Source organism: Xenopus laevis, chromosome 4S (genome assembly GCF_017654675.1).
Source record: "Xenopus laevis strain J_2021 chromosome 4S, Xenopus_laevis_v10.1, whole genome shotgun sequence".
In the NCBI taxonomy this organism is placed as follows: domain Eukaryota; kingdom Metazoa; phylum Chordata; class Amphibia; order Anura; family Pipidae; genus Xenopus; species Xenopus laevis.
The window spans coordinates 57889440-57916211 of record NC_054378.1 but is presented as its reverse complement, the minus strand read 5'-3'; the positions used below and the strand labels follow the sequence as shown (position 1 = coordinate 57916211).

The 26772-nt window shown below is 38.1% G+C and overlaps 1 protein-coding gene across 2 annotated transcripts; it reads right to left on the bottom strand.

Annotated features, from left to right (window-relative positions):
- znhit6.S (zinc finger, HIT-type containing 6 S homeolog) lies at positions 1-22748 on the bottom strand. 2 transcript variants are annotated; one of them, XM_018260680.2, is made up of 10 exons: positions 22591-22748; positions 20555-20620; positions 20361-20467; positions 18506-18591; positions 17525-17628; positions 8827-8895; positions 7955-8035; positions 5551-5628; positions 1452-1576; positions 1-245 (listed from the first exon to the last, which is right to left on the bottom strand). In XM_018260680.2, the coding sequence occupies exons 1-10, from the start codon at positions 22674-22676 to the stop codon at positions 172-174; spliced, it is 876 nt and encodes a 291-aa protein (XP_018116169.1). In that variant the 5' UTR covers positions 22677-22748; the 3' UTR covers positions 1-171. The 2 variants fall into 2 exon arrangements, with proteins under 2 accessions (XP_018116169.1, XP_041417210.1); XM_041561276.1 differs by lacking the exon at positions 22591-22748 and adding an exon at positions 22504-22553.
- Positions 22749-26772: the final 4024 nt, after the last annotated feature.

The window sequence follows — 26772 nt, the reverse complement described above, 5'->3', positions numbered from 1 at the left end:
TTTAAGTGTTATATTTATTATATTCCTAGAAGGAAAGATGTTAGAAAACCAGTGTACATTTATTCCACAAAATGTACAGAATACACTTATTAACACATGTGTAAAACAATAGAGAAAATAAAAGTAGAGAAAAACAGCTATAAACAAATTATTTATCAAATAAATATGTATTTATCTTTTGTGGGATTTACATGAGGCTGCCTTTTCTTCTTGGTCTTGATTTGGATGCAAAGCCTGCACTGGCTCTAAAAAATAAGAGATATAAAATTGTTTTATAATCAGTTTTACATTATTTTTACTTTTCAAGAGATAATATCTGGAAGGGGGAAAGTAATTACATTTCAAAAAAAAAAAAAAAAAGACGTGGAAGGTTACGTGATGCTGCTATGTTTATAAGAGCAGAGAACTCTCAGACCTCAGACTCCTCTGCATTTTTCTCCTGAAACTTTTTACTGCCTGTCAGGCCGACTGTGCCAAACTGTGCCGTTGTTTCAAGGGATACTGCCACGGGAAACTTTTTTTTTTTTTTTTCAAAACACACGAGTTAATAGTGCTGCTCCAGCACAATTCTGCACTGTAATAATTTTGCTTAAAGAGCAAATAGTTTTTTTTATATTTAATTTTGAAATTTGGCATTGGGATAGACATCATGTCCATGTCCCAGGTGTCCCCAATCATGTGACTTGTACTCAGATAAACTTCAGTCACTCTTTTCTGCTACACTGCAAGTTGGAGTGATATCACCCCCTCCCTGCCCCCCTCGAAACCCATCAGCAGCCTATCAACAGAAAAAATGGGCAGATAACCAGATAGCAGCTACCTGACATATCTGCTAAAGAATTTGTTTGAATTGCTAAAAGTGCTCCCTAGTCCCATCTAGTGGTAGACATGAGAATAGCACCCAAGCTGGAAAAACTAAGGAGCATGACTTGGATCCCATTGAAGTACAATGAGAAGGGGAGAAACAACATCTGTCTCAAAGCAGTTCACTCCAGAAGTGCTGGCTCCTTCTCAAAGCTCAGAATCAGGCACAATGCACTAAGATCGTTGCCTTCACACAAATATTAATGCATTTGTTGGTTCAAGAATAAAATGTAAATGGCACAGTGAATTCTTTGCAATGTAAACCATGTCATTTAGCAATAAAAAGTAAACCATAAAAATCCTGACAGAATCTCTTTGAATTTCATTAAAATGTGAAAACTGCGAATATCTTTATAACTAGAAGAAAATAATAAATACACATATTTGAAGTGCTTACAAGAGCAATTTTACATGAACTTGTTTTAAGGGTTCGTTATGCCACAGTGTAAAAAAGCAGGTTTAAAGCATGTAGCCTTGTAACAAAGAAGTGAGGGCAGTTTCACAGCAAACATATATGCTACTGAAGTTTACAATACTCTAAACTAAATGAAAACCAAATATTTAGTCACTGGCTTAATTGCACTTACCTTTGACAAACAGAACATCATCACTGGTAAATTCCATCAACACAACATACAGCGTAGGATACTCTATTACTGTTTTATTTTCTAAGTTCTTTAGGAGACTTTCACTTGGATCCAACTCATAGAACCTAAAAATACACAGCCAAATCTGTTTTACTTTGCACATGACCACAAAGCATCCGCAATTTCAAAAAAATAAAATAACCATGAATTCTATACAAACAGCGCATTACTGGAAAATAACATTTACTTCTAACAGATCAGAAAGATAATCCAGTCCCAGAATATGTGAAGGGTTAGTCATTTGAATATGTACAAATAGGGGCCATTGCATTGACAATCATGTTTTGCAACAAACCATTTCTGTTAATTGTTGATCAGTCCTGCAAATTGAATTGGAGGAATTTTAGCCCATTCTTCCTTACAGAACAGATTCAGCTCAGGGATGTTTGGTGGGTTTCTTCAAATTAACTACCTACCCACTTCAGGTCCTTAAACAAAATTTCGATACAATTAAAGTTTGACCCAGCCATTCCAAAACATCAGCTTTCTTCTGCTTTAACCATTCTTTGGTAGATGGACCTGTGTTTTTAGTGTTGTATTGCTACATTGCTCCATTTTCTCCTGCGTCTCAGTTCATGGACGAATACCCTGTTATTTTCCTTCAGAATCTGATGGTACAATTCAGAATTCTTAGTTCCATCAATGATGGCAAGCCATCCAGGTCCAGAGGCATCAAAACAGAGTTTTGAGAGTTTTAGAATTACTGATATTAGAAATGCCACCGATGTTTCAGAGATTAAATAAGATTCTGATGCTAGAATGAAGTGTTTGCTTTTGTCAAACAGAATGCTTTCAAAGCCAGGAGAGTATTTTGTTCTGTCTACTGCACATTGTTCTAGCATTTGTGTGATCTCATTGCAACAATATCATGAACACCATTGTGGTTCTTTGTTCTCATGATAGTGGACTAATCAACACTGATGTTGCCAATCCATGATAGGCCTTTTGATCTTTAGATGTTAAGCCTGGGGTGCTTTGAAATCTCATGGATTATTACACATTTTGATCTTGGTGGGATCACTGTTGAAGTCCATTTTCTTCACTTTCTGTAAAGGAATATCTAAAATATGATAAATGTTCTTTCATGTTTTGATTTGGGATAGTATGTGCAGTGTTCTTTGCCATTGCCCAGGTTTTTGTTGCCATTTAAAGCTTTTGAGATCATATTAGCTGAGCAGCCTATCATTTTCTGCACTTCATTAAATGTTTTCCCCTTAAATAAGCGCTGTAATTGACACCTGTTTTTCATAGAATGAATAAACTCACTAATTGAACTCTAATTACACAGAATCAGCTGCATGCATGTAATGACTGTTGGTTTGCTATTACTCTACTACACCTACTAGTAAATTATATAGTGAATAAAGTACCCCCTACTGTAAAATATAAGGATATTATAAGTCACAGAGGAGTTTCATGACCATATAAAAGCACAAGGCCAAGTGCTTTTATACAGGTCATCGAACTCCGAGACTGCTTCTAATAGTCTCAAATTTTCCAACAAGGGGTACTTTATTTTTGATAATACACAAGTTTTAGGAGTCATGTGACAAAAATTACATCACTACTCACCATTTATAACTGATGACATCACTAGTCACCATTTATAAGGACATAATTTACAAGATATTCATGGCTCTTGTGTATTATATGTATATCTTGTAAATTGTATCCTTATAAACGGTGAGTTCTGATGTCATCAGTTATAAACGGTGAGTTCTGATGTCATTTCTGTCACATGACTCACTGAAACTTGTGTATTATAATAAATAAAGTACCCCCAGTTGCAAAATATGAGGATATTAGAAGTTACCTCTGAGTTCCATGACCTTCGGCCTCGTTTTTTTATATGGTCATGAAACTCCTCGGTAACTTATAATATCCTTATATTTTACAAGAGGGGGTACTTTATTCACTATATAATATAATTTCTATAGGAAATGGAAATTCAGTGAACAGTGACATTTTTTGCCCATGCAGATTGTTGAACATCTTATTTCAATGCACTGTATAGGGAATGGTATTTCATGATACAGTATCAAAATTGTTGAAGGTAAACGTCAATGTTGCAGAATTAATTATGGTTCATGTCTGCAACTGTTCAGAAGTATAATCAGTATACCACACTGTGTCCCCTCACACAGTATTCCTTGCTGTGTTGGCCTTGTTCCAGCCCAGCACAGTGCTCATACACATACCCCTTTGACTTTTTTGATAGGATCCTGATGGCTAGCCAGTAAACAGTTTGCCAATGCATCTTTAGAGGTATGTGATCACTTAAACTGGAAACTCAGAATTACAGGAAGGCCATCTCCTGTAGAGTCGACTTTAAGCAAACAATTCTAATTTTTCAAACTAATTTCCTTACTACTTCCTCTGTAATAATAAAACAGTACCATGTACTTGACGCTAAATAAGTTGCATAAATCCATATTGGTGATAAAACAATCTTATTGGGTCTATTATATGTTTAAATGCTTTTTAGCAGACTTAAAGGTCAGATGAGCCAAATTACAGAAAGACCATTTATCCATAAAACCCAGGTCCCAATCATTCCGGATAACAGATCTTATATCTGTGTCTATATTTGCTCAAAAATGTCTTTAAGGCAGTAGAATTATATGACTTTCATATAATCTTTGTATTACTGCACATTTGACAATTTTTCAGTTTAAGATCCTAATTAATTAACTATATTCTCAGATGAGTTTCTTTTCAAATAAATTAATTAGAACAGGCTACACAAACTTGAGAGATGTTACCAGTTACTAACAGACTTTTTTCCTATAAACTCTCAGTGTCTATGAAAAGCTCATAAGGATACATTCAGAAGATATTTTAAATAATGGTCCCATTGTTCAGTAAAATATCACACTACGTGGTGTCCTCCGTGCAAAGTAAAGTAAAAGCTTAGAAAAATATTTTGCCATTTCTGTAATCTGATGCAATTTCCCTTTCCATGCTCGCGGACGCCTACATTTTTTGGGAGTTTTTAATGTTTTGCTTGAGTCTGACACACTGGCTCTGTGTGATCATTTAATAGACAACTTAACAGCAGAGTAACATTATGTAAAGGCAAATGACTGCCACCTCTAGGTGTGAAAGGATACATAGGTTTGGTGTCACAGAAGGCAGCAACCAATGGGTTTAAATCTTAGAATAACAGGGAAAAAGTTGAAAAAATAAACCATAGGGAACATATTCTTAAAAAGGAACTTTCATCTTCGTGCCAGCGCAGGGTCATTACAGTAGCTCATTAGGGTTGTGGCATTGTGGCAATGCTTAAACTACTCTACTTCTTTGATATAGGCAATAGGTTAAGCCCCTAAATATAAAACACAAAATGTATGGTTACTCTACACCAGTAAAAACTTGGTGTTGGCATCAGACCTTTGACTGTATTTATTACAGTTACATAAATATGCTCCTGTTTAAACCAGAGGGCAGCCATTTGGGCTGAAAGGGGCTATAGGGCACATATTTACAAATAAATATCTGTATAGAATACAAGGGATTTAGTACTTAGCCAGGAAGATAAAGAGGGGATAAATATCCTAAGAACACCCACAAAAATAGAGCGCTTCAACCCCCCTCTGCCGATTTTAAAGAAGTGTTTTGTGTGTTTCCACACGTAATCATTGGCCTATGATTATGTGTGGAAACACACAAAGCACTTTAGGACAAAACATGTTTGTGTAAATAAAGCAATTTGGATTTTACCGCTGCCTGGAGTCCCGTAGAGTGCATGCCTTTCGTCCAGTGTTGATGAGGGGACAAATATCATCCATGGATTTCCACAGATATAATAAAAAAACTTTTCCCTGATATAATATGACATTTCTAGGTGCTAGATGAACTTTAAATGTAAAACATATAAAGGACCAGAGTCTAAGAACCAGTTCTGAACATGAAGAATTCTGCTCCTTCACATGGACTTTTTTCTTTTTACACGCAGACACATCTAAACTAGCTTTGAGACCAAACAATTAATAGCATGTGCAAACACATACCAAAAATGGAATTAAAATCAGCAGTATACCTGGCTGGATTACACTTTCCCTGCTCCATCTTCATATAGACTTTAATGCCAGACTGAGACGTGACATATGCTTTCAATCTGAAAATGAAAATAAACAACAATAAATATTTTTCATTTTGCTCTATAGCACTGGCGGCCCAGGGTCCACATCTGGCCTGCGATCCCTCTTGTGTGGCCACCCACATGAAAGTCTGCCTGCTGTGACTGCTTTCCTTGTGCAAGCTTTAAAATATATCACTACAGAGATTAACTGACCCCTGCATTGTCTACACCTCAAATTTAGACGGTAAATGCCTGCATCGTTTACACCTGTAAAGCTCGGGACTGTTCACACCTCAGACTCAGACTGTAAATGTCCACATTGTTCACACCTCAGACAAACTGCTGGAGGGACACAAGCATTATGATACTGTATGTAGCAAAGTATGAACTGTTCTTTTTAGAGTGGTCCGGATAGGTTTCCCTGTTTCCTGCTCTATTCTGCCTGCCCTCTGCTTTATGTATGTGCCCTACTCCGCCTACCATTTGATCCTAGTGTGTGCCCTACTCCCCTGCCCTATGACCCCTGTGTGTGCAGTGTTATCCACAATGGAGGAGGAGGCATATGGATTTATGGGTATGTTTTGATATGACTTACATTTTTCACACAGGAGCGATATCCCTGCAGTGAGCACCAACCATTTGTTTTTTTGGTGTGCTACCACCATTAATGTGAACATGGTCTTAAAAGTTCTTGTTGTAACATGGGTGTGGTTTAAAATGGGCGTTGTTTAAAAACAGGGAGCGGTCAACACTGGCTTCTATTATTGGCCCTCCACCAAGTAGGCCAGAAAAAGTCTGGCCCTTGGTACCACAAAAGTTGGAGAGCCCTGCTCTAAAGCTATACATTTTCTACTGGTATAGAGAATATACCCAACAAAAAAGAGCCAGATGCAGTATAAGTCAAAGACACAGAAGCAATTTATAATCACTTGGTTCAAAAAAGGGCACAGAACCTCAACCATTAAAATGCCATACACAAGATGTCTACTTGCGCTCATTTATCATAGCACCACGTGCCAAACTGTCAGTTACGCCTACTTTGTTGCATGAGGGGCAATCTACAAAACACAGAGTGCTCCGGTGCAAGGGAGCAAAGAGAAAAAGGAAAGTTATTGGAATGGGACACAAAGCTTTCAGTAAACTAGAAAAAAAATTTGTATAGTATTATGGATGGTACCAGCTATGTAGCCTCATGTTGTACCAACAATTGTGTTCTACTGCCAAGCAACCAACCAGGTTGCACTCTAAGTGGCTGAGGTGGGGCAGTAGACAAGAATACTGAAAAGGTATTGTAGGAGCCTCAGTAATCGAAAACGAGGAAGGAGCAACTGGAGGTATTCATTGGGAAGCTAACAGTGGGCTGTATAGCTCTAAAATAGCAGTGGAAGATACCTTCATAATGGGATGCTTGTTACCTACTAGACGTGTTGAAGTTGCACCTCTAGAAGAATTAAAGCAAGGTTTCAACAATGCTATTCCAACTGCTTCAAAGAAGGTGTTTTTTGCTGGATTTGAAGAGACTAAATTATGAATAGGAGTGGGCCTGAATAGAAAGAGGAGTAATAAAAAGAAGCAACATCAATACATTTGTTGCCTTACGGTACATTAAACTTCAAGTTGACCCACTCCTTTAACTATTAATAACTTCACTACCTTACAAAAGTTACTATGTCCCAGACCATGGAGGGTTTCCAAGATTGCATCAATTCCAGCATGTTAGTGACATCATTATGACACCAACAATATAAAGTTAAGCAGCGCTAATCTAGAAGGGCTAATTTGCTACGGTACCATATTGCTGAAATGTAAAAACTACTGACAAAAAGAGAAGTCATTGAAAAGAGGACAGGTTTGCAACATGAGTGGTTTAAGGATTCCATAATGATTAGCAGCAACGATGGTGACAAAGTAGTTGTGAAGTCTGATTCTATGACTAAAGATTTATGTTCACAGGCCAACAGGCAGAATTACTTTGACATGGCTCCTGCTTATGTACAGGGAGAGCAAGGCTCTAGCGTAAACACGAGTAGTACATTTACTTTATACAGAACCATTTTAAATATTGTCACTCTTGCTTTATGTTCTGCTAATGCACAAAGTTACAGTAATAAGAAACACATTTAGTAGAAGAACCTCTTTAACAAGATTTTTGGGACACATTCTCTTGCCAAAGCAAAAGAAGAGCAATGTACTTCACAATTAAGTGGATGTCCAAGCAAGGAAAGTACAAAATGAAAGAAGCTTTCACAAAAAGCGTTCTTTAAATATATACCATTAGAAGTCATTTTCAAGGACGCAAATATTAAATCTTTTGAAAGCTTCATATTGCATGAAAAAATAACAGTAAGTAGTATCAAGATACCTTTGGCGAATTACTGGGTCTGACTTTTCAGGATCGACGTAGGTCTCCAGTATTTTGTGGAGTATTCTATTATCGGGTACCCTTCAGTTTAAAACAAGACAATCCATTAGATTTGAAACATTAAGGGGCAAATTTATCAAGAATTTAATTTGTGAGTTGCGTGAGGGTTTTTCTAACTCGTAAAAACAATAGGGAAAAAATACTAAAGTGATCGAGTTCATGTCCCAAAAAACATGAATTGCTCAAATTGATCGGGGTTATGTCCCAAAAACTCAAATTGATCGAGTTGTAGGATAAAAACCCTCAAATTAACCAAATAACTTGAGCTTTGCCCAGGACAACTCCCACTGACTTCTATATAACCACGCCAGCTTTTAGATGACACATTTTTACATTCGAATTTTCAAGGGTTTTTTTTTTTTGCTCAATAAATACCAGACATTCGACTTTTCGAAAATCGAACTTGTATGTGTGGGTTAGGTGCAAAACAAGAATTTGAATCGTGGAAAATATCAAATTCGATTTTTGATAAATCTGCCCCTACTTGTATGTCAACCAACAGAAATGATCATTTATTTATTATTCTGTGTAAAAAAACAGCACAACATTTTTTTTTCTTAAGAGCGACTTCTGCCAGAAGCAATGTAAAATAATGGTGGCAAATCTGGCTTTCGCATGGTGTAAAATCACACACACCTTAATAAAATTCATTTATTTTACACAGCTTTTCACACCGTTTTTTTTCGGCGAATTTCATTTTACACAGCATAAAAAATATGGCGCTTTGAATTCTCAAAAACAACATTCATGCTCATTTGTATAAAATGGCTGCAGAATACACACATTGGCTTAAATATCTCAAGACTGGTTACCTTTTCTCGATGTACTCGGCATGACTTTGAGGAAATATGAGCTTCACGTGCCAGTAAAATCGTTGCTCTCTGCAAACAAAGAGGGAAAACAACATATATGAGAAGTCACGTGATTATAGAAGCTTTCGCTTCATTACGATTTCCTCATTAAAATTTTTTGTAAAAATAAACAGTACATGAAGCATTTCTTTTTACAGACTTCTCTTTATATGTGAAGTACATGTTTCTTTTGGTAGCACCAATATGTTCTCTGGAAAGTAGCACTCCCAAAACCTGATTTGGACCCCACAATTCATTTTGCTGTGGGCAGCCATCTTACAGCCAGAATACAAGATTCAAAAGAGCCACTTGCGCACTCGCAGGGCCAAGGTGAATGGCATTTAGGTCAATATAGGGGTAAATATGAGCATTGTGCCACCCAGCTGCCAGGTTCTAAACCCTGCATTTGACAAAGTGCTGGCATTCACCCTGTGTGCCATTGCTTCTAAATGAATGCATCTCACAGCTGTAGCTGGTCATACATATGCAAGGAGCTGCGATGCTCACTGCAAAGTTGTCGGTACATATACAGTTTGCACTGCACCCTAACTTGCCGCTAATTCTTTGCAAAGACCCTCTGACTTGAAGAACTGGTATTCGATCTGATTTACATAGTCAAGTAACAATAAAGGGATGTGTTCAACGTGATGAAATCAAGTATGTGCTTTCTGCAACAATAAGTTAAGACAAATAAGAACTAAAAAGCTGAAAAATACTGGGGGGGGGGGGCAGCCCAACACAGAACAACATTTGGTGACTACAGTATGTTATTTACATTAGGTTTGCCACTTCTTTCACACTTGAGGGTTATAAAAGGTTCTTTTATTGGAACAAGTCTGTATTTAGAGCCAGCTAACAGCTTTTATTGAGGTAATGATTTGTTAAATATGCCTTAAATCCTGGCTTCAGGCTGGAGTGATATCCTATATTGCCTGCGTCATTGTGAACGAAATACTTGCAGTTACTCATATATTTAGTGCATGTATTAGACCACACCCGACACTAAAGCAACTCTATTGCTGCCTCTCTAGACTGGTTTGTAAGTTCACCCCTGGACAATGTATGCCTGTGGAAATCTTATAAGAACTCTGCATTTCTTTTGCCAGGCAAGCATTAAATATTTCCTATTCACCTGCATATCAAATGAGTTGATACAAAATGTTTTCAATCCATATTCAGTGATGGGAAACCTGGTAATTTCTCTCTTTTTTTAAAGGCAACATGACAAAAATCATACAAGAATTTATAGAAGACTAGTGACAGATTAACCATATTTAAATGTTTTACATAATTAATACTGCTAATATCAGAGTTCCTTACAGCCTTGTAAAAGGGACAAATGGTTTGTCCTTTGATTGACAAACCACTTCTTCAGATAACTGGTGTTTCTTTAGGTAAAGGGGCAGTATACACCAATCCAACATGAGCAAAATAAACAGAACATATACTAAAAAAAAATCCAGCAATGGCGCTAAATTAATTGAACTAAACACAATGAGCTCTGTATGAACAACCCCCTCTTCAACATTTGGCTTACAGATTGCTATTCTGATTTATCTACTTCACAAAAAAACATTACGTTAGAAACATAAGCAGCTTCAGTTCTCTGTTTCCCTGTTCAAATGAAGACATAATATAACAATATTTGTGCTGTTTGCCGCCACTTGTTCTACCGATAATGCACAAATTGTTTCACAGGGTAAGGTTTTCCTTCCACAGAATCATGTGCCCTCTGGCTAAGCGTTTTGTGACATGCACATGGTTCTACAGAAGGAAGTTTTTCAGTAGAACAGATGAGTAGGTCATAAGAAAACCAAAAGACCTGTATTTAAAGAAGGCAATATATCAAAGGATCACTGTATTTGAGTCATCCAGGGAAGTTGCATTCCACTTAATTGGGCTCTTTCCATAGATTTCACACAGCCTGTATAAAGAGAGATGCTAGTGTTTATTAATGAGCCACACCCTGCTTTACCAGGTGTATTGTTAAATCTAAAAGCTCAAAGGAAAAATGGGTTATCGCTGCCTCTTTTGTTTGCACATGCACAGGAAAGTGTTTGGTTAAACATGCAACACTATTAATATACAGTACTCCTATTTTGTATTTAACGGACAAGAACATTATATTTTCTCTGCTATAGTCATTTATACCAGCAGCTGAATGTGGTCTTGCACACAGCAAATCCCTCGCATATTTTTTATTCACCACAAGTCCTGCTAAAATACTCATTGCCTGAATATGAAATAACCCCACCACTTGAAAACAGACTAAAACCATTGGTGTCTGTTAACTGGACATCTGTGAAATACACAGCTGCATGTTTATGACTGAAAAGGCAGGACAGCTTTGCCAGTGACAAACTGTCCTGCAAATATTAACTAAAACCAATGAATTTTTTTTCAACCAAAATATGGTTTGAACATTTGATCTAGTGTTTTTAATTCCAGGGCTGTTTCCCTGAACAAACATTTACTGTTGGGAGAGCACACAGGATTCATTTGTATGAGCTTTCTCCAGGTTCAATTTAGCAAGCTGCTGGGCACGGTACAAGTGAAGAATGTGGCCGAATAAAGAGCAAGTCTTGGATTCCTTTTGAAATCTGTAATGTTTCTTAAGCAATAATTGGGAGCCTCCCAAACCAGAAAACATCTCACTGATTTGCATTTGGTTTCCTCCTCTTGGAATGTACAAACACATCTAAACCCTCAACGATCGTTTGAAGCTGTCAGCTTGGTCTGTTGCATGTCTAAATATATATACACACATTTGGGAGATTCTCCATAGAACGAATTCCAGTGTTCAAGATGACCATTCGGTACCAAATTTTTCAAAGAAGATCATCTAAAAGGGCATTTGTTTGTAGTAAAAAGTACAAGAAAGAATTAACAAGCTAGATACATGGGATGTGTTTTATAAAGAGCCTGTTGCAATGTGATTAATGCATACCAACTTAAACTGTTTTAAACTAACCAGTTTCAATTTGGCGGTACATTTAACCATTTGGATGGTGAAGGAATCAGCTGCCATTCACACCGTCCAATAAAGCAGATTCAGCCACAATATAAGTTATTGTGACAGGGTCCTGATAAAGATTTAACAAAACGATGAGAATGCTCCAGCATTACATTTTATTATAGCAAGGCATTTCTCCTCTTTAACGATATCAATAATGAATTTGAAAATGGCAGCTTATAAAATAAAGTTCATAACCCTGTGATCCTGACAGGCAACTACAAGAACTACTGTATTTCTGCAGCAGATACTGCTCTGATTCATGATCACAGCTTGGTTGTGTTTTGAAAAAAAAAAAAAAATATTTTATATTTTAAATATAAAATATAAATATTGGGAGTGTCGTCTCCCTTAATCCTTGTGCACCAAGCAGAACCAGTTGTGAAGGGCCTGAGTGCACGTGACCTTTTCTACACAGTTGAAAAAAAAAATAAAAAAAATTATATATATATATTTTCCGAATGTCCTATCACAAGGCAGTGATTGTTATATCTGTTCTTTTGTGCAGTTTTTCCACCATCCTAATTAGGCTCATAGAATACATAACTTTGTGAAATGTTAAGCTTAATCAGACTTTTCCAAGTGCCTTACCCAAAACATTAGTTTCCTATTCAATAAACTGTGTGTAATAGGAAAAACACGTTTATGGTTTCATGGGAAAAGGCTAATAATATTTTAGACAAGTACATAATAAAAAAAAAACAGCTTGAGTAACAAACCAGAAACTTACTGACACATAACTAAAGTGTCTACGTCTCATTTTGTCATGGAGTGGCAATTATGCCAAATTCATGCGTTTCCATCAGCACATTTAAATGCAGGCAGCAAGTTTACAACGTCAGTACACCGCAGTAGACATTGTGTTAAAAACAAGGCAAGTATGAAAATTCACAGGCGTCAAAAAGCTATTGTTTCTCACACATTAAGTCTGTGTTGCATTTGTCTGCAAAAAAGAAGGTTTTTATGTTAACTATTAAAATAAATGCAGGGAAGATCTCGGGACTCATTTACAAAGATGCAATGTTGCTTGCACTTGGCCCCTCTGAGAGGAGTGCCTCAAAGAGGTGTGCAGCATCTAGTGTCCTCTGGAACACCTTGTACTGTATGTCATTCAAGCTTGGGAGCTCAGGATGCTGCACTGTGTTGGGGAACCCTGTACTTAACTCCTGCCCTGCCAATGTCTAGTGGGGTTCTTCAAGAGCGTATCTATAGCACCATCACTGAATCCATACTCCACCCTTTCTGCCATTATTCAGAGCAACAATTAATTAATGACCCTTAGGTAGAGGGAGCTCAATTAAATACCCCACGTGCTTGGGCCTTTGGGGATGCAATCCACAGAGCTGTGCTAGTCTGAAAATAGGCAGGTGGCAATACAGAGCTCCTTAGCTTGAACAACTTACCACCCCCACTGAAACTACCAATACCTTGCAGAATTGCATTCAGAATTATACAGCAGACACAGCAGCGGGACTACCATTACTTCAGACTGCAAAACAGATCAGTTATTTTTGATATCAGCCAGATTATACAAAAAGGTACATTATTTGGCAATCTAAAAAGTTTTCTGCTGATATTGTGCACATGAAAGGAGTGTGAAAAGGTACAGGTACTGTATATCTATGCAAAAGATATCCTACTATTAATTTTGGTTTGTTACTTTAATTTCAGTGGCTTGGTTGCCTAAATATAAGTAATGATGCACATGTAACCTTGTTATTGGGGACCTAAAAGATTTTTTCTCCTCCCAAATCAACAATTGTTGAAAATATAATTTTGCATGTGTTTTTAGACAGAATGAGGTACATCATGAACATCACAACAGAAGACTGACATTTTATAAATATAAAAAGCTGGACACTTTTTCTGTATTATTTGGGACATCTGTGACCACGCTGCATGTGGGATCTTAGCCCCTTAATAGATTGGAAGCTCTTCAGGACACTGACCTCTTTCCACCTGTGTACTGAAACCCCAAGCTATTTCACAGTCTAATATATAATAACTATAACCTTGTGCGTTTATGCTTTGAAAAGCACTGCATGTGTCTGTGATGCGATCTATCTATATATATATCTATAATACTTTTTGTTTTTAGGTGTGATTGAAATCATGAGCCAAATGGTGAATTGTTTCAGAGTATAAATTGGCTTACGGTTTGATACATTACTAGCCCACATTCAAAATGATCCAACCAATTCTTCCGCAGGTTGTCCCTTTTGATAGATATATAGATAGATCGCATCACAATGGGGGCATCCAGGTGTGTGCCTAACTTGCATGAATATCCATCCACATGTTCCACAGGATGTGTGAGGTCAAATTAAGCCTTGGATATCACACAACTCACACACAGAGCATCTATATAAAAATAGTCAATAATTCAGGCATATTCATAGAACTTTTTTTTTTTACTTTGCAAACCCTGTTGGCCTCTGTCAGTATATTCTGACAGTTTATTAACCACTTTTAAAAAGTACAGGATGCTACTTATAGGTATAAAAAGAGTTGTTCTGTACTTGAATATATACATTTAGCCACAGTTCCTCTATTTGAATTATGGGTAACACCTTAGGCAACTAGGATGCCATAATCCTTCACAATTACTTGGGCAGGATGAGACAAGACTTAAATATGCACTGAAATTCCAAAATGTATTAAATTACATTAAAACAAAAATTAGGTACATGAATGGAACACATCTGCACACAAATGTGTGGCCATCAGATAAAAAGGTTGCTATAAATAAGAACTATGCCCAATGTCGCTTTATCAATACTGAATTAAACGTGCAGCTTGATGTAGTGACGGTTTTGATACCATGGATATGGGACACATTTAAAGCTTCAGGTTTAAAAAAAAAAAAAAAAAGGCAGGAAAGTACCTACTATAATGTACCGATTGTATATTCAATGTCTGAATGCCATAAACAACTGCAAGGAGTTAAATAAGCCACTTATTCAGACTAGCCATTCTCACTTGTTGCCCCTCCAAACACATCAACATGCATACTGCTACTTGACAGAGTTATCTTTAATGTTAAACTATATAAAAATACAGTTTGCTCAAGTGCAATAACCCATAACAACCAATAAGATGTTTGCATTTAAACAGGTGAGTAGTAAATGTTACCGGTGGAATCGTTGCTATAGGTGGATAGATCCGTGACAGACTTTGCACCTTTAGGCTTAGTCCACCCTGGCGACTAATCGCTTCTTCTTTGAGGGAATAATCTCCCCGAACCGCTTCCTCTTCTCCTGCGCCGGCTGTAATGAGAGTCGCCTGCGTTATGACACACACGTCGCTTAGTTTTCCAAAGTTGCCACAAAAGGAAACTTCGAGCAACTTCGGAAAATTCTCAGACCACTCTCATTACAGCCAGCGCAGGAGAAGAGGAAGCCCCCCTACCCCTCAGCTCAGTCACCGGATTTCCTATGGAAATCCATGGCGGAGGTTGGGGAGGGGTTTTTTTTGTTGTTTTTTTAAAAAAACAAAAAAACAAAACACAGAACTGAAAAAAAATAGGCACCCGAAACCAAAACCGTGCCGCCCTAGGCACAGGCCCTCGGGGGCCTATATATAAATACGGCTCTGGACAAAACCTGGGTCCAGAGCATAACTGGATAACTGGTTCCATACCTGTACAAGCTTTTGGAATTAAATCAGTTATTTAACCTGGAGTTACTGGGTCCGTAGAAATTTATTTTTAAAGGGAACCAGTCACCCTAAAAACATATTGGCAAACTCTTATAATGTAGTCCAGCAATATTAACTTTACTTACACTAAATAAATTATTTAAATTGGGCAATATATGATGAAAGCCAAGATTTTATATGACTATATAACATATAATTTAAAAAAATATATATAATTTTCATTACATGTTTAATCTGAAAAGGACTTTTATTATGCTGTCTGGGTGACTGGACCCTACCACCCCCTCCCCCACACACTCCAAGTCCAACCATAAGAGGTACAAACGTATCAATCTCAGGACAAAAACAAAAAATACCCTATCTGATCACTTTGGTTGCTTTATTTAGTAAGAGCTAATCCATATGCAAGAAGATGCATATATTTCCTGATTGTCCCGATATCTGACATTAAAGCCCACTGTCAGATTCATACTACTATCGGTTTCAACTTTTGTACAAATAGACAAATACAACAGGTCCTCTGCACCCATTATCAATATATTTAACACTTTTTTTTTTTTTTTTTTTAAGACATTTTGTGCATACAGCTACTAAAAAATGCCTTAGCCTTTAAACAAAACAGGGATTGTTTGTCCATATATTGCAATATATTTAAGCTGGCCAACTAGTTATCTGTCATGACAAGAGAGACACCAAGTGGTAGCTCCCAGTACGAAACTTTTCCACTGCTTACACTCTTAATAAGGTTTCTATAGGACTGAATAGGACAAAGCAACAGTGCTACGCATTACTGCCATGAGCACGCTTAAGTAAGCGGATATATCTTCTTAGCTTACTTTAGACAGACACTCACTGCATAGATCTAACATGGTATTCTCACGCACAGGGCATCACCTTTCTATAGCCATTCAGTATAATGAAGGCAAACACAGAAGTCACAAGTCCATTAATAACTTTCTCTATTTTACTTGCACTTACTGTATTGCTTATCTAAATAAGCAGCCCTACACAGCTTCAGTTACCTGTAAATCCCCTCCAGCATAACCCAGGGCCACTCTATTTGCAGCCCACACTGACTCGGTCAGCAGAAAGCCACTGTTAGCATACGCCAATGAGACGTAGGATCCTTAGCAGCAGTCTAGGTCTGCTGACTCCAATAAGGATTATTTCTATTTTAGTTGAGATCAAGTACAAAGATAGTGTTTTGATCTTATAAAGAAAAAGGAAATACTTTTAAAAAATTTAAATTGTTTGATTAAAATGGAGTTTATGGGAGACTTTTCTAAAATTCAGAATTTTGGATAAAATGCTTTCCATTTTCGCTACCTCCAAATCAGTATGCAGATATATGAATGCAAAGAACAGTATGCCAATTTTATTACCTGCATTATAGAATTAAAAAGGAATTTTGATTATGATGATTATTATTATTAATAATAAAGGGAATAACTAATCAAAAATGTGTTTTCATACATAACACATTAAAACCACAGCAAGTGTTGTTATGTGTAAATGTAAATTGTAGTTCAAAGCAGTGTTTGTTTATTCCTTGTAAAAGAAGTTAGTTATCCTCCTATTATTTCATGAGCTGGCATCTCGTACATTGTTTAAGGAGCCAGGGCCACAAGTGCAGACTTTACAAACAAATACCGATTTCAACATCAATTACGGTACATTTATAAAACAAATAGAAAATTTAAAAAAAAAAAATGAAAAATTCCTTAGAGGATCACTGTGTGTAAGTTCAGTATTCCAATTAATATTGGCGGGTTTAGATGAGTAGCCAATAACAACGGGCCTACTGGAATTTCATTAGTGATGTTTCATCACACATTCAAATCTAGTATTAACCAGATATGTGTAGAAATGCAGTTCAGTGGCAGCAAACACAGAAATACCACTTTGCAGAAGGTTTACACTACAGAGTTTAACGATCGAACATTGCGAAAGTATCATTTCCATAACATTGTGCACCTGATTTAAACGTACTTTTTGTGGAAGAAGGTTGAATTTATTCTTCTCTTTGTGAAACCAACAGGCAGGATTTTGAGGTCAATATTTTGTCTTCGAGCTCTGTTTTTCAAAAGGTTTAACTAAAGATGAGAAAAACAAAACATCATTCAGTATAGCGCATTCAAGGGTTTATTTATAGAACCTACTAAGTGGGTAACTTCCATATGGTAAGGATTAAGGGTAACCAGTTCCTTCATTTTTAAAATAAACCATCAATATTTCATAAGAACTTGATATTTCCTAGAGATGTTTGCTTAGACTGTCACCATCACTGTGCCTGCCAAAGTAGGCAAATGTATTTTTTTGCGTTAATTCCACTACAGTTGAATCATTGTATGTCTCCACCGATATGTGAATAATACCAAAAATGTAGTTTTGGGTTGAAAACAGACAAAAGTCCAGCAAGTTTAACTCCTCCAAATGACCCATAGTACATATTATACATACATACTTATCAGTACACTTACATTTATAAACACATCTATACTGAACTAACTGTAGATTGTAAGATTACTATAGCATTGGATATTATGCTTGCCCAATTTTTTCTAAGTTTCCCTTTTTATATATAGTTGACAATATACTGAAGCTTTGACCATGTATAAAATATCTTCTTTACTAGCATTATCTTCATTGCATTATGCTGATAAAATCATATATACATCCATTTATCACAATTGGTGGACTGCCTGCCACTTCTCTCCTGATACCAAAATATATCCTTAAATATAATATATAGGTTTTATATTTAGACAAAGTCTTTGTTTAACATTATGTATATCAAGAAAGTGCAGCTTCATTTGTGGGGTCTGGTTGAAAATATGGGTGTCCCTATATACAGTGAAAAATCTACTCAACAGAACTGAAAGTCTGGAATGGAGACCAAAAACCATTATGGCTTTTGGTCCTTAAAAAACAATTATGTTTGTAGAATGTACAGAAAACCTTAAAACGTACATATTTACTACTTGTGTGCCGGGGGAACAAACGATCTCTAGCTCCACAATCAACCAATCTTGAAGAATCTTCCAAGAAACGATAATCTTAGAATGGGAAGAGAGAGAAAGAGAGAATAGATGGTTTATGGGCAGCACTTCAGGACAATTTTAAAATTAAGCAATCAAAACTTGAGAGAGATATATATATATATATATATATATATATATATATATATATATATATATATATATATATATATATATATATATATATATATACATACATAGAGAGAGAGATAAATTGAAAAAAAACCCCACAATAATGGGGGCAGGGGTACAGAAATTAATTAGCTTTAATCAGCCATCTTATTTGATTTATGGCAGAGATTCTACTTATACTTAAATATATTTTGTCTCAATAACGTAAGAGATCCTATCCCAAAACCCAACTGTTTAAATCATTGCACAATGATATTTCCTTAAAGGAGAAGGAAAGGCTAAAATTAAGTAAGCTTTATCAGGGTCTATATAAACACACAAGTAAACCATCAAAGTAATGCTGCTCCGAATCCTCTGTCAAACGAAACACCACATTTCTTTCTTTATATTGTGTATACATTGGCTTCTGTATCAGACTTCCTGTTTTCAGCATAAACCTCCAGGGCTGTGGCTTGAGCATGCTCAGTTTGCTCCTCTCTCGCGCCTTCCCTCTCTGCTGTAATCTGAGTGAGCAGGGAGAGACTCAGGCAGGAAGAGATGTCACACCAAGCTAATATGGCAGCTGCTATCCTAAACAAAGAGAGCTTCTAGAGCTGTTTACTCAGGTATGATAAAGCATTCAGCAGAATAAATATAGTGTTATAGCTTGTGCTATTGTGGCTAATCTACTATCAATAAACTGCTTCTGTATCTTTCCTTCTCCTTTAAAAGGCACCTATCTGGGGAAATTTGTTTTCCCCACCGGAGGTGCAGACCAATAGAGCCCCATACACTGGCTTAAGGAAACAATTTTATTTTTTGCAAATAATGCTGGTGGCGTGATCGTTATGCTGTCCACACCAGGAGGCAACTCCCAGTGCAGAGGCAGCCATTCGCTTCAAAAAGAATGCAATTTCCTGTTAATGAGCAGCACTCAAGAAGGTGTCAGTCAGCATTTTAAAACAAAAAATCATCCTCACAAAACTGCACCAGATGATTTCCATTCAAGGCGAAAGGGGGAATTTTTTGATCTTGAAGCATGAAGCTACATAATTCAAATCGTGTCATTAGACATAGCACCCTAAAACTAGGGATGCACTGAATCTATTATTTTGGATGCGCCCGAACCTCCGAATCCTTTGCGAAAGATTCGGCCGAATACTGAACCAAATCCTAATTTGCATGCAAATTAGGGGTGGGAAGGGGAAAACATTTTTTACTTCCTTGTTTTGTGACAAAAAGTCACGCAATGTTCCTCCCCGCCCCTAATTAGCATATGCAAATTAGGATTTGGTTGGGCCGGGCAGAAGGATTCGGCCAAGTCCTGCTGAAAAAGGCCGAATCCTGGCCGAATCCTGGACCGAATCCCGGATTCGGTGCATCCCTACCTAAAACCATGCACATGAATATAGACGTAATTCACTTGCTATATTAATTACTACTAAACAGTGCATAATTTCAATTATCAGATGGTACCACATGTACTGCTCATCCAGGCTCCCCCCAGCCCATTCTGAAGCTCTGAACCTGCTATTAGGATGCTTTACTCTTGGATGTTGGTACAGTACCCTGTTGCATCAAACCAAAAACATTATGGAAGCAGATGTGTTGCATATCTGTGCCTTGTTTCATTTTTCGTGTGATCATGGGTGTGTCTGTACTAATCATGTACTTACCACTCAATAGATTTATTTCATCAAATTTGCTCATTGGCACAAAAGCTGCCTTGTCCCGCATGCCACTGCAGTTGACCTCGGTTTTGTGCTTCTTCACACACGGTAGACTTTGAAAAGGAAAAAAAAAAATTTACAAACAAACAAGCAACCAATTATTATTGAACTTCTGAGAAATTACTTAAACTCCGTGTTACCTGCAGGAATATTTCATGCATCGGGGACATTTGTATTTGGCTTCTTCACCACCACAAATCTCACAACTACACAAACAAAAAAAAACAAAACACTAAGTTACAAGTCATAGCAGCTACAGTACAGATACTTTGTCTGTATCTGAATTGATTGATAATCAGTAAAATTAGCAGACCTAATTATGTGCTTGTGCAGCTTATGCATCAATGGCCAGGCTGCAGACTAAATATGTATGCATAGAATTGTATGTCCCTGCCTCAAGCAGCTCTAACAGTAGCTTGCGGATATCTTTTCTGGGATTCTTCAGGTGGGGTAGTTTCCCTTTCAATGTATGATACAGACAGCAACATGCTCAGACAAATTGCAATCGGTCTTCATTTTTAAATTTTTTTAAAGCATATTAGAAGCTTTATATTAAGCAGCTCTGCTTGCTAGGGTCCACTTTACCCTGGAAGCCAGAGAGAGGATCAATGAGAGACGGCAATATGAAAGCATTCCCCCCCCCAAAAAAAATTAAAAAATTCGAATTCCAGAGCAATTATTTGGAAAAAGTTAAAGGGGCATATTTTGAAAAGCGACTCAATATTGTGCCTGTGAATACATAGGTGGGAGGATTGTGGTGGACGCCTACCTGATACATATTACTCAAATTCGCTGCTAAGTGGTAACATGATTTTGAAACCTTGCAACTATACCATTGGTGATACACAGCATTGGACTGGGGGGGGCAGGACACACCAGGCCTGCAGCACAGGGGCCACCCACACCATCCTCCCCCAGCCCTAAACCCCCCCATTCAGCCCACCAATCCCCCCGCGCCGCAGTTTCCTTTGCATCGCGGCTATCAGGGAAGGAGGTAAGCGGGACTGCATGTAGCGGGTCTGGGCTGGCAGGGCCCAAATGAGCCGTTAACCCGCCGGCCCAGTCCAACCCTGGCTGCACCTAATAGATTGCGCATTCGGGTCTCCGGGTTGGCTGCCTCAATGCCTGAAACGTATAATTTACCATAGCAACATAGCAGGGTCCTCAGCTCGAAAGTACTGCAAGCAGCTATGGGGAGAAGAATCAGAAGCAGGTGGTTGGCCCACTGTCAATCACTTACCAGTAACTGGAACAAAAAAACACACCAGCACATGAGACTTGTATCTGCAGGGCAAGCCCTTGCAAAAGTTTTTACTCAGCAGTAAAAACTTTTGCAAGGGCTTGCCCTGCAGATACAAGTCTCGTGTGCTGTTGTGTTTTTTCGTTCCAGTTACTGGGAGGTCACCGTATCCTCCATCCATTGAGCACCGAGCTAATCTATACAGCTGCATAACGGGTGTGCGAGGGTCTACTCCAATCTAATCACTTACCAGTAACCATAGCGATTCTAATCTTTGTGTGGCCCAACACCTGCATAGAACCCAGACAGACCCCAAGGTACAAATTTAATTAATTTATTATGCCCGGCCAAATTAACTAAACCAAGGGCCCACCAGGTTTATTCCCAGTGTCCCAGCAGGCCAGTCCGTCTCTAGTGATACACTATGGGAGTTTTTCCTTGTGCGCTCGCTTTCTTTTTCAGCATTTTCTGGTTGGTGTGTATGAAGCCGAGGATTCTACGTGCGTCTGAAACAAACACACCATGTACACCAGTCCATTACATTTAATGCATTTTACTTTAATTTATTGCTGTTACCAACCCTTTAACACCCAAAAACAAACATAAAACTATAAAAAGGAACTTCTACTCAAAAACAGGGATTTGTATGCAACTTGTTAAATTCGTTTGAATTGCAATTACATTTACAAACACTGAAGTTTTTTTTTAAATAAATTGACATTGGAAAGTTACTTAAGAGTTATGTTTGGATAGTTTTAATTGTGGAGTGTAAGTAATAGGCACGAATTCTAATTGCTGTAGGTAAGAAGAAAACAAATCTGTTTATATTGCAATGCGGGTCCTACTCACACAACACGCTCTGTATAGACGGGACCAATCGGAGACGGTATTTATAGGCTCTCCCAGCTCACACTCGATTTTACTCCTACTTCTTACCTGAATAAAGACATTTTTCTTTTAAGGGATACAGGCTCCTGAACATCTTCGCCACCAACTATGTTAAAAACCTTCGTCGAATCCATTGCAGACACACACGCGTCTCCGCTTCCACACGTGAGAATTATTTCCGGCTTGGTCAGCTACAGCTCCCGTAGTAGGCGGGGTGGTTGGCAATATGCTAAAGTTGATGGACGACATATTGTGGATGGCGGGGGTGCAGTCGCTAGCTTTCGCAGTTCAAATTGTTTTATTTCAAATGCAAATCTGCGTACGCACTAATGAGGCTTTTCGAAAAACAATATTGTAGTGTTAAAAGATTTTGAACCTGGACTGGACTCTGTATCGTATTGCATTATGTCTGATGTAAAGTAATGACGTCAAGGGTGGGATTATTGTATCCAGAGGCAGTGCAGATGACTGTTACATGGTTTTCAGAATGCTGAAAACTGGGCAGATGGCTTCGACCCAGGCAGGTCCTTTGAAAAACCAGGCTGTCTAGGTGAAAACCAAACGGATGAGGACTGCATTGGCTTGTTGATACAGTCCTCTCCACAGCAGGCCCAAATTTGTGGAAAGGCCACCATAGCCCTGTCCTAGAGCGGCAGGATAGTAGGAGGCGGCATGAAGCCCAACCATCAGGGCCAGAACTAGGGGTATGAGGCAGAATAGGCATGTGCCTAGGGCGCAAAACTGGGGGGAGGCACGTACCTTCTCTTCCTCATCCCCCTAGTCTGGTCCCCTTTGGCCGGTGAATGAGTCCTTTTCTCGAACGCGTGTGCCCTTTTTGATACACACGTCCACGTCCTTTTTGACGAGCGCACCTAGGTTGCTTAGGACACCTGGCCGGCCTGGCCCGGCTCTGGGTTGATATCACTCCAACTTGCAGTAAAAAGTAACTGAAGTTATCAGAGCACAAGTCACATGACTGGGGGCACCTAGGAAACTGACGATATGTCAAGCCCCAAGTCAGATTTCAAAGTTAAATATATAAAAAAAAAAAATCTGTTTGCTCTTATGAAAAATGGATTTCAGTGCAAAACGTTTTCCTGTGAAAGTATGCCTTTAAGGGTTTGCTTTGCTTACACTTGGCCTTTGCTACAAGTGGTTAGACATACCGTAAATTTCACCTTTGGGATGTTTTGTTTCTTAAGACAGTCATAGAGGTGCTGATTGTATTGTGTGTTTTATGAGGCCTGATGTCCTTTGGTGGTGTTTCCATTTATGTGTCTACCCCAATATAATTTTCTATTTAACAGAGCCTTTGCCTGGTGTATACCACATGCAAACATAATCAAAGAGACGCAACTAATTAGGGTGGAAAATTACATTATTATTGCACTAAAACAAATACAATAGAATTTATTTTTGTTGTCCCCATCACGGATATTTTAGCGGCATATACACGCACCACTCAGTTGTTATCATCTAGTAGGTACCAGGAAATGACACTGCAAATTCTTCACAACGCATACCTCACTCCAGAAAAACGATATAAGATGGGAAATGCCCCCTCGGATAATTGCACTCGATGCACGGCCCCTAAAGCGGATCTTCTCCACATGCTCTGGTCTTGCCCTCAAATACAAAGCTTCTGGCTGGAGATAATCTCCTATTGGATACAAATGACGAACAAACCAATCCAACCAACAATAGAATGGGCCCTATTTAGCATCACTCAACAATACCCTACTTTAAATAGAGGGGAGAAACATTTGGCAGCTAGGCTGGCGGCAGCGTCTCGACAAACAATTTTACACCAATGGCTGTCTACGGAAATCCCATCAACCACACTTATGAAACAGAAGCTGCACCATATCTTTCATATGGATTGGCTAGAGGCCATGACGAAAAAAGATTTACATGCAGAGAAATTTTTCTCCACTTGGACCACTTACATCACTAGTCTTCCCTCACCACTTCGATTCTTAACCACTCACACCTTCATAAACACTACATGGTATGACGTGGAAATCTTGAAAGGCAATTCTTTGCTACAAGAAACAAATGATTATATCCAAAACTCACTTGAAGAAACTAGACCACCCACGAGTTCACCCCCCAGGAGCCACCGTACTAATAGGCTTTTGACGTCTTACTTAAGGTAAATACACCTAACCTGTTTCTTTAAATTCGGAAATCTGTGTTCAACCTCGGAATATTGATATATACAGGCTGCAAATCCATAGAAAGTAATGTTATGCTAGCTTTGTTTTATATTTCTATTTTCTTTTCTGTTCTATGTTTCTGCTTTCTTTTTTTTCTTTCTCTTTGAATGCATCATATCTTATATGGCTTGCATTTTCTTTAACATTGATGACTACTACATGGACTTCTTTGGTCCACTGTTGTATGACATGCTTGCCAACAAACTTTCAATAAAAACAATTTAAAAAAAAAAAAAAAAATGTTCACATTAGTGCGTGATTCGGTGCAATTCCGTGCGTCTACATTGGCGTCCATACGCGCTGAATCCTTACACCCTAGTAACACATAATAAGAACCACTTCTGGCCTAACTTGCTCTTACTGGCCGAGCAAAACTTTCACATGGACATCTCCTCTTCTTTGGAGTAAAAAATAGGTACTATTCCAGGAGGGGCTTTATTTTACAACAAAAGCATTTTATCATGCCAATGGAATTTTTGGAGCCAAAGGGGCAAATTTACAAAAGCGCAAAGTGGCTAACGCTAGAGCAAATTCGCCAGCTTGATGTCATTTCGTTACTTCGCCGATTTACTAACCGGTGCTGGAGTGAATTCGCTGAACGTTACCTATTGTGCCAGACTTTACTTCGCCAGGTCAGACCAGTTGAAGTTCAATACAATAGATTGTATGGAGTTTGTCCAAAAATAGTTGAAAAATTCCCAAAAAATGCTGGTGTCTTTTACTTTTTTAAGGGTGATATTATGAAAAATAGCATACATTTTTTTGGGGGTACCCTCCTTCCCCCCTACATTTCCTAACATATGGCAACTCAATCATACAGTGGGCACATGTGTAGGGCAATAGAACACCTTTATTTTTTAAAGGTTTCCTGGGCTTGTGTAGTGTAATGTAGTTGCTGCAGCATTTACGTCCATTATATTTTAACTTCGTGCCGTATGCAAATTAGGCATCGCTAGCATAACTACACTTTGCCTGATGAAGTAACGGTAGCGCAACTTCGCTACCGTTCGCCTCCCTGAGCGCAACTTCGCATTTTAGTGCGTAGCGCTGGCGAAACTATGCCTGGCGAAGTGCGCAAAGCTGTCGCTGGCGCAACTTCGGATCTTAGTGAATTTGCCCCAAAGTGTTTGTTGCTGTTTACACATACAGTAGTTGCATATCTGTTTGCATTTTAAAATAGGCATTAGGTCGGCATTAGGTCATACTAAGAATGAAATAGAGGAGAAAATGCAAACGTAAAAATGACCAGAACCAGAAAGCCCTTCCTATTTAACTAATGTTCAAGTAAAGCAGTGATAACAAGGGGATCAAATCCCATCTCAATTTTTGTCACATTTGAGGCAAATGTGTATTAAACCTGTTTTTTTAACTATGAAACAGTTTGGAGAGCATTATGATAAAAGGTTTAAAAGAATTATTATTAGCAGGAGCCATTTCATCATCTCAGAATCGTGTTTGTGCACCAGAATTGTGGACCTGATGTCCATCCCCATGCCCTGGCTACATAATTAAATGGTGAAGAGAACAAGGGGAATGTGGCGAGTGCAGTTACATCTAGTAAGGGCTGAATGGAAAGTGGAAGTAATTGCCTGCCCCGCCTTTATGCCTAAGGCATAGAGGAAGGGTAGGCAATATTTGATTGACAGCTGAGATTTTTAAATGAGTTTATAACAGATATGAATGCTTAAATAAAAAAAGGATTTGGGTTTCATGTATAATTTGAAAATTACATTTATTATACAGCTTTTTATGTCTGGGAGACAGGTCCACTTTAAAGGAGAATTCTAAAGTTAAAAAAACCCTATCCCCCTACTCGACATAGACCTCCTCCCCACAGCATAAATGTTACCCAAGGCAAATGCCCCTAACGTTTTCCTTAAACCTCGGTGCAGATTCAAGCATCAGAGTTCACTGGTGCCATCTTCAGCCGCTTTGGTAAACTTCGTAATGAGACCGTTGCTTTGGCAATTTTCGTGAGTTTCTGCACATGCGCAGTTGTCGCAAACCAGAAAAT